Consider the following 8,759-nt stretch of genomic DNA (forward strand, 5'->3'; position numbering starts at 1 on the left):
AAATAAGAGTCCTTGTCTTTGAAAGACACACATACCAAAATACTTACAGATAAAATGAGGTCTGAGATTTGCTTCAAAATAATACCAGAGGAAGGAAAGTGGGTGTGAGTACAGACATAGCAGGCCTGGCCATGAGTTGATAACTGTTGAAGCTGGGTAATGGGTCCACAGGAGGTAATGAACCTATCTTCTCTACTTTATGCATATACGACATTTTTCTTAAGACTTAAAAAAAAAAAAAGCCCTTTAAAACAAATCATTTTCACCCATGAAATTAAAGAAGCTACCTGAAGGTGAACGTTTTGCCTTTCCAGTCTTGCGGTGGGTGCTCCTGGATGACGTCTTGGCTCAGAGGTGAGTGCTGCCGTGGGGATTTGGAATGGGGGAGGGTCCCCACGTGACTGAAGTTATCACAGGACCTTACGGGAGGAGGGCCTTTCTTCTTCCGTGGAAGGGTGCCATGTATAGACACGTCTTGATAGGCATCTGTGCGATGCTCAGCGAGAGGTGACTTGCTGCTCAGGAGGTCCATGGATGAGGCCAGGGGGAACTGGTGATTCACTGGCATGTTTCTAGGAAGGCTTGCAAACTTTCCCGCAGCCATGATTCTCAACTCTAAGTGGGGAAGAAAAGAGTGAAGGTATAAATCTAAGAAAAGCACAAGAACTGATTTCCCACTTACAAAAGGAAATGGAAATAGACCACATAACAAAAGAAAATGTTCACAGAGCGTTAAAGGACAAACACTGAGTAGCATCACTCATGACATTTAATACGATGGGCAGTTTACTCATCTCCGTTTTTCATCCTGCAGAAGAATCCTCCTGGGTTGGCAGCAGATCCGCCAATGGAAAAGGGCAAATACGTTTCAGGGACTTTAGAGGCACATGAGCCATTTTATTACTTCAGATGACTGAAGCCGATGGAAAAGCATGACTAACAAAAAAGAATACTGAGGAAAGACTCAAGTTTCAGTAATAAATGCATTTGAGAAAACGTTCAAATATGTTAGATAATTAGCTCACGCATTCCCACCACCCTGTAAACGATAAGAACAGGTGAAGATGACTGGAATTCCTTAGCTGCTAGAACGCCTTCAGCGCCAGACCAGCCCCTCAGTTGTGCTACCCAGAGAGACAGGACAAATTCTTTCTGGCAAAGACCTGCTGCTTATAAATAAATCAATGTACGCTAATTAACGAAGATGGCCAGGGTCAGGGGTCAGGAGGTGGGCTACTCCTCCATACATCAGGGGCTCAGCGGGAGAGGAAAGCCACTGGGGTGGGGGACCTCCATGTACAACCAGCCCCCGGAGGGGTCAGGGACCTGCTTGCCACCAGCAGGGTTGAGCAATGCACATGGGTGTCTGTATAGTCAGGGAAGAGTGGGAAGGGCGGAGAAGGAAGAGAAAATAGGGTTGGGGGGCACAGATCATGGAAAGAAAAGGAAATGCTCTGTGCAAAAGCAGCCCCGACAGTTGTTCCCAGCTATGAACGCTAGCAGAAATGCTCACCCTGAGCAGAGTTAGCACCTCTGCCCCCTAAAAAACAAACTATGGTTTTGATCTAAGCCAAATTATACGACATTTTAAAGGCCAATATATAGAGATAAAGAAACACAAGACTGAATAAAAATTCGGGCTAGTCCCAGGAGACATAAGGGTCCAGAATGTGCACCACTAGTCGTGGTATCAGACTGGTCTAGAGATCACGGCTGTGTAGCTAAGCGCAAAGCACTGGTCTTCCCCGAGCCTGGTGAGGAGATCATCTCTTTGCACTGTGGTCTCTTCTCAAGCCTTGCAGCACCCATTCCTCACAGACCACCCTTTCCACTGCAAAGGGAACGATGCTGAGTGAAAATCATCACTCACTAGCACCACCGCAGAGACAGTTCCACAAAGGAACTGGGGACTTGGGATGCGGCTTGGAGACAACCAAGAAGAACACAGCCCTCCAGAAGCTGGTAGAGTAAGAGGTGGAACCAGGACAAAGACAGCAGGGTATGCAAAGGAAGCAAATGACAACACACACACACACACACACACACACACACACACACACACACACACAATCCACTGTTTCTACAACAGAGACAGACACCCGAGTGCCGGCAGCTGGGTGGAAGGAGACCCTCCATGCAAGGCATATAATCTGAACCCTGTCCTCAGTTCTTTGCCAAGCCTGGTAATTCTGAGGCCTGTCTGCTCTGTGTCTAACTGGGACCACACAGAAGGCCTGCCTCCCAGCGGGTGCAGACAATGGACTGTGAGTTCCCACGTGGGCCCCTCCCGGGTCTGGCCAGTACCTGGTGCACTGTCAGCACTTGTTCAATGTTAATCATCGTTATTAAAAAAGAAACCAAACTCCCCAGCCCTCGCAGCCTGACCACAGTGGCGTAAGCGGACGAGGATTCCCTCACCCTTCGCGCACACACTCACAGCTATGAACTCTCACCTGTCCCAGCTATCAGCACCTTCCTTCTTTATAGGCAGGCCTGGATCATTCCCAAGAACCTGGTGGCGAGGCCCAAAGCCCCCCACAGAACCTCTTCGTGTACAAAGGCCCACAGTGTTGGTCACGTCTACCTTCAGCCTAGGACGACAGACCAGAGTTACCCTGGCTCCAGTGTCTCCAGTAGCCTGTTTCCTCTCTGCTTATCCAAGGTCTATCTATTTCAAGATTGAGCCGAAGTGCTTCAGAATGCCCTTCAGCAAGCTACCCTCACCTCAGTGTATTCTCAAGGGATGTTAACACTGCCCTTCCTATTTTCAATTCAACAAACATTTAAGTGCCTACTCCAGATAAGAGACTCAGAGAAACAAAGATGCATAAGCCTCAATCCCAGACTATGAACTCAAAGAGACAATACAGTTGACACCTGAACAATGAGGGGCTAATCTGCATATAACTTATAGTCAGCCCTGCATATCCATGGTTCCCCCATATCCACAGATTCAACCAACCACGGACCATGTACTATAGTATTTACTATTGAAAAATATCTGTGTGTAAGTGGACCCATGCAGTTCAAACCTGTGTTGTTTAAGGGTCAACTGTAATATAGTCATCAATGGGACCCTTAACATGCTGGAGTGAAGAATAATTAATTTTGAAAAAAGGGCTCAAGGAGGGCTCAAGGAGGATCTCAGAGAGGGCATCACTGGAGATGAAGGATTTTGAAAGGCTGAAAATTGTAGGGAAAAGCCCTCCAAGAGGATGCGACAACAGCAGATGCATAAGGGCAGGGAAGTGCCCCTACAGGCTCAGGAAACTGAGTCACGCAGTGTGGCTTGAGTCACGTTGAGAAGCATTTCCTGGAAGAAGCACAGCTTAGGACCAGACCATGAAATCTTGAAGGCTGTGTTGAGGTGTCTGAACCTGACTGTCAGTACTAGGGAAGCTCGGGAAGGGTGGGACGGAATCCAGTCTGTGCCTGGGTAGGGAGCTCCGGTCACTCTGGAGGGAGAGAAGGGAGGTGGGGAGGTCAGCAGCAACAAGCCAGCAAGGAGTGATGGAGGACTCCGACCTGGGGCAGTGGCCACGGGAAGGGAAAGGAAGGGCAGAGCGAGGGGCTAGAAGCTCGAGGCCTCTGGCTGGGAGGAAGGAGGCCACAGCCAAGGGAGGACAGGGCTATGCTGTAACACACTGAGTAGCACAAGAGGGAACCCCTGCGGGCAGGCGAGAGAGTAACAAGCTCACCACTGGGGCTGCTGAGTGTGAGGTACCAGGAGGGCAGTTCCATCTAGCAGGCTAGATACTGGTATGTGCAGTTAGGGGCCAGGACAGGATGTCGATTTTTAAGAGTCATCAACATAAAGGGAATATTTAAACCAGTGAGTAGATCCCTCCGCTTGTTATTATCAGCTGTGATAACAGTTGTGAAAATACCTCTTAAACTGTCAGGAACCATACAATATCCATGAATTATATCCTTGCCCTCTCCCACCTGGGCTGCTTCAAGCTTGTAAGGACCAACGCAAGGGATAAATTCTGAAAACTTAAATCGGCAGCTCTCAACCTGGCTGCACATAAGAGTCCTCGGAGAAGCTTTTAAAATCCCGACACCCAAGCCGTGAGCCAGACCAACAAAATTACAATCTCGGTGGGTAGGACCCTGGCACCAGTCTTGTTAAAGCTCCCCTAGTATTTATTGTTCACTGTGGAGCCAAGTTTGAGGACCACCAGGTAAGCGAGTTTCTTTGGTACAGAGCAACTGGCACCCAGATTAGTTTCTGGGTAACAGAATAGAATAACAATGAGAAAGCATCACTCAGGCAAAAGAAGCGTTCCCTCATTCATTCTTCATTCAACACACATTTAAGGGGGGCCTCCTGGGTGGTGGGGACTGTGTGTGGGTGTTGGAAACGGTGTCAAACGACTATCCTCACGAGGTTCCTACCCTGCAAAGGAAGCAGACAGTAAGTAATGACCATGCGTGTTGGTGATTCCCAGTGCCGTGGGAGCACGCAGAGTGGGGACTGGGGGCCTAGATTAATCTAGCAGCCAGGAAAGGCTTCCCGGAGGAAGGGATGCTGACCTGAAGGATGTGAAGTAGGGTTTAATTACCAGAGGGAGATCATCCAAGCTGAAGTTTCCAGAGTTACAGTTAAATTTCTCAGCTGCGGTTAAATTGGAAATACACAGGCCAGGCTCTCCTCTACAACTTGCTGCCTCTAACTTGGGACTCTTTCCCATTTAAAGTACAGCCTTGCCCTGTGTCTAGTCACTTGGAAAGACTGGCTCCAGCCTGGGCCCTATGTCAAGCTTGAATCGATCCAACGATGGGGGAGGTGGGCCCTGGCCAGAGACCTAACTTTTAACAAACAACCAACAACAACAAAAACACTAAAGCGGGGCAGGGAATGGCAGGGAGAATTATAGGTGGAAGAAACTCATTTGCAGTCTGTTGGTTGCTCTGTTTCCTACTTGAGTTTTATTCACTTTTATTTTTTTCTAGACTCCAGGAATCTGGAGGAAATCCAGGGGTAGAAGCGCATGGAATCTAGGTTCAAGGTACGTACTTTCCATTCTGACAGAGGAACCACAACCCCATTTGACCACTAGGCAGAATCTCAGCACATGATATGTGGATGGAATCTCAGAGAATCAAGCCCCTCTCTTTTTCCAGATAAGGAAAATAAATGTTCATTCACTCAATAGAGAGTCTCCGAGAGTTTACAATGTACTAGAGCTGAGGATATAAAAAGCTAGATGAGGTCCTGATCTCGTGGAGCCTACACTGTGATGGGGAAGTCCAACCAACACAGACAACAAACTAGATAATATCCCAGTCGTAAGTACCCTAAAGAACATGAAACAGGATGACATGATAAAATACACTTGTTGGGGATGGAGGGCTATTTTACACTACAGTGGTCTGGGAAGACCTCTCTGAAGAGGTAACAATGACATGAGACCTGAAAAAAGAGAAGGAACCAGTAAGAGAGGATCAAATGGAGTTCCAGGCAGGGGATTCAGCAAATGTGAAGGTCTTGAAGTGGGAACATGTGGTTGGAAGAGCACAGTGGAGATTAAGTTCAAGTCTCGAGTTTTTGGCTCCCATGTTTTCTCCACTTGGGGATGTTTCTGTCTTGATGTTCCTAGTCATTATGTACTTCTTATGTACTATTTAATTTTTTTAAATCAAACATGGGTTGACTCAGAACCAAGGCTTTGAACTAAGACACAAGTTCAAATCCCTACTGTGCCAATGTCTTACTGTGTGGCCTGGGACAAGTGACTCAACCTCTCTGACAGTTTCTCATTTGTAAAAATGGGTTAACAATATCTATTTCATGGAGTTGTTGTGAAAAGTAAATACGATTGTGTATGTAAGCCCTTGACATACAGCAAGCATTCAAAAAATAGCAGGTCTCCTCTAAGCAGGGCGGGGACCATGTCTGTCTTGCTTGTAATTGTATCCCTATCACAAAGAGAGTTCACAAATGAAGTCATTGCTCTGGGGAAGACTGCAACCAGGAAGGGTGAGGAGGGAAATGTTTTAACCTAGAGCAATATACGTAACAACAGCAAACCAAGTAGAATGTGAGCATAGATACACAGGCACACTAAGTGAGCTCATATGCCGTCTTTAAATAAAAGCCCAGGTAAGACTTTGGCCATCCGACTTCCCCTCTCTCTACTGTGCAGGTAAACAGACACAGTGTCCTGATTCAGTCTAATACAAGACCTTGAAATACATACAAAGGTCAAAGACTCTACATCTTGATATGAAAACTCGAGACCCATGTGAACGTTCAAAGAGCTGAAATCCTGATAGGGATGAGAGTGAGCTCCACACACTCCCAACCTATGCGCTACCTTCCTGACCCCGGTCAGCGGCTGTACTCTGAAATGCTTGTGAACAGCAGGACTGACTCACTTGCTTTATAAAGATGTCTCAAAGAAACTGATGATCACACACAAGTCGAGACAGAGATAAGACGCCCACTTGTTTGAATTTTTCTATTTTACTTCTGAAATGAGATATTTTCAAGTTAAATTCACAGATGGTCATCTGATGTGGGCTTTAAGAACTTTCTATCATATTTTAAACTCTGGAAACGTAACCTCCTCGTTGCCCCATTATGACCATGACAGAGAATGTACAATCCAGATCTGTAGTTTTATATCTTCTCTGCAGAGGCAGACAGGAAGAGGAGATGGAAAAACCACACATATAAAATTGGCTTATCCGCTAAGAATGAAGTTTTGCTTGGGTTTAGGAATTAAGAGTATCCCTTTATTTTGAAGTAAATTATGAAGTCTAGCCAGATGATTGAAGTATGAATAATTCTTCCATGGATTGTATTTCAAGCAACACAGCACAGGATCTACATGATAAGGGTCTTAAGATTAGCATCCATTTGACAAGCAGTCCTTTCTATATGAATAGGAGATTGAGATCTTGGTTAGTCATTCTGGAAATGTCAGGCTTCTCAGAGGCAGTTTAGGGAAAGTTGGAGTCAGGGAATGAGGGAGCCATTGGCATGGCAAGTTGTTTACGTTATATTCCATACGTCCCCTTGCACACTCATGTACAACTGCTTGGCCGGTGGCTTCCCCCCGTTATTAACTGGGCAGCCCCTTGCTACTTGGGACTCTCTGAGCCCAGCCCCCAGCACCGAGGGCTCCCCCTGGATCTCGCTTCGCTCCTTGGCAACAAGCAGGGAGATTATCCGCCCTCAAACTGACCTCCCCTCTGCCGATGTGTTTTCCTTGGAGAGATCAGTGTAGCTAGCCTTGGTATATAAGGGTCAAGGTTTAAAAGAATCTCTGAATGCATGGCTCTACTTTCTATCTCAGCTAATGGCTTTAGGTGGAAGCACACATGAGGTTAGGCGAGCAATCTTTCACCTTCGCACGTTGCTTCAAGTGAATTAAAACCAAAACCAGAGTTTTCCACCCCCCAACCCCCAGCCACGACCCACTGTTAGTCCTCCAAAAACCACGCCGGCTCGTCAGCTGCTTTGGAGCCCACTTGACTTCTCCCCGACGAGTGTCTACACCTGATCAAACTTTTAAAGTGGAGGCAGCCTTAGCGGGTAAGGAAAGACGGGCTGAGACCGGAACCTCCTGCCTGTTGCGCCCACCGTCCCTTGTTTCCCAGCCTTCACCTCCCCTTCCCTCCCCTCTCCGACGCAGTGGGAGCGACACAACCAACTATTCATTCTTTCTCAACAAAGGGAGCGAGGGAGGGAGATGTCAACAGTTACGGGGCGGGCTCCTTAGCTTTCTCTGCAAACTTTCCAAGAGATTAGTGGAGAAACTCGCCTCCTCCAAGCCCAGGGCTTCCCCCTCCCCGGCCCTCGCATCCCTCGACCCCCACCGGCTTCTGGGGCAGAGAGAGACGGGACCAGGAGGCGCGGCTGGATGCGCAGGGGGTCGGAGAGGCCAGCGCCCGGCAAGATGCCGCTAAAGAGCAAAGAGCAGAGATGCTCGCCGCACGTCGCCTCCCGCCTCCCGCCGCGGGCCCCTCCTGGGGAATCCCAGCCGGTTCAGAGGCCCCTAAGGGAGCAGCCCGGTCCCCCATTCAGCCACTCCAGCCCCCAATCGCCAACTCGGCTGGGGGTGGGGTGCGCCGGCCCTACTTTCCTGAAGTAGTAGCCTGAAGTTCGCCAACAAACTTCCCAGTCTGTCCTGCAAGGGGAGGGGGAGGCCGAGGCGCCCCGAGAGGAGCCGCACGCCCGCGGGACACGCGGCGGAGACTCACCTCCCCGCGCGGCGCCCGGGCTCTCCGGCTGGGGCTCAGAGGCGCTGCTCGTTCTGCCCTGCGCCGCGGCTGCTCCCAGAGCAGGAGCCGCTCATGATCGGTGGGGCGCGCCGGCCGAGAAGCCCGCGCGCGGCTCTCTGTGCGCCCGGCGTTTGCGGCTCCCGCTCCCGCCCAGGCCCCAGCCCCGGCCGCGGCAGCTGCAGGAGCGGCTCTAAGCCGGCGGCGCGCACTCCGGCCCTCAACTGGTGATTTGCGGCTTCCCGGCCCCACCCCGGCGAGCCTATTCGCGCAGCCTTGCAGAACCCCCCGCGACATTTACATGCGCTGACCTCGCCTTGCCCTCCTCTGCCCGGATTTTAGAGTTTGGCTCTCTTCGTACCTCCCGAGAAGCCAGTCCTCAAGTGTAGATCGACCACTTCCTCAATGTACGCCTCACGAGAGACAACCCCACCTAATCCACTCCTCTCCCCTCCCCGCGCTATTTCATTACCCAGCAGATCTGCTTTGCTTGTCTGCAGACACCAGGCTGGCTTTCAGTTTAAAGGGGT

General features: G+C 49.5%; 1 protein-coding gene across 1 annotated transcript in view; it reads right to left on the reverse strand.

The window, feature by feature from the left end:
• Nucleotides 1–8,403, reverse strand: part of BCAR3 (BCAR3 adaptor protein, NSP family member) — a 117,000-nt gene extending 108,597 nt beyond the window's left edge. The window contains exons 1-2 of the mRNA XM_060025829.1: nt 8,212–8,403; nt 288–615 (exon numbers count right to left, since the gene is read on the reverse strand). Coding sequence (XP_059881812.1) covers nt 288–604 — 317 coding nt within the window. The 5' untranslated portion in view covers nt 605–615; nt 8,212–8,403. The remainder of the gene's footprint in view (nt 1–287; nt 616–8,211) is intronic.
• Nucleotides 8,404–8,759: the final 356 nt, after the last annotated feature.

The sequence above is a fragment of the Delphinus delphis genome, chromosome 1 (genome assembly GCF_949987515.2).
Source record: "Delphinus delphis chromosome 1, mDelDel1.2, whole genome shotgun sequence".
Taxonomy (NCBI): domain Eukaryota; kingdom Metazoa; phylum Chordata; class Mammalia; order Artiodactyla; family Delphinidae; genus Delphinus; species Delphinus delphis.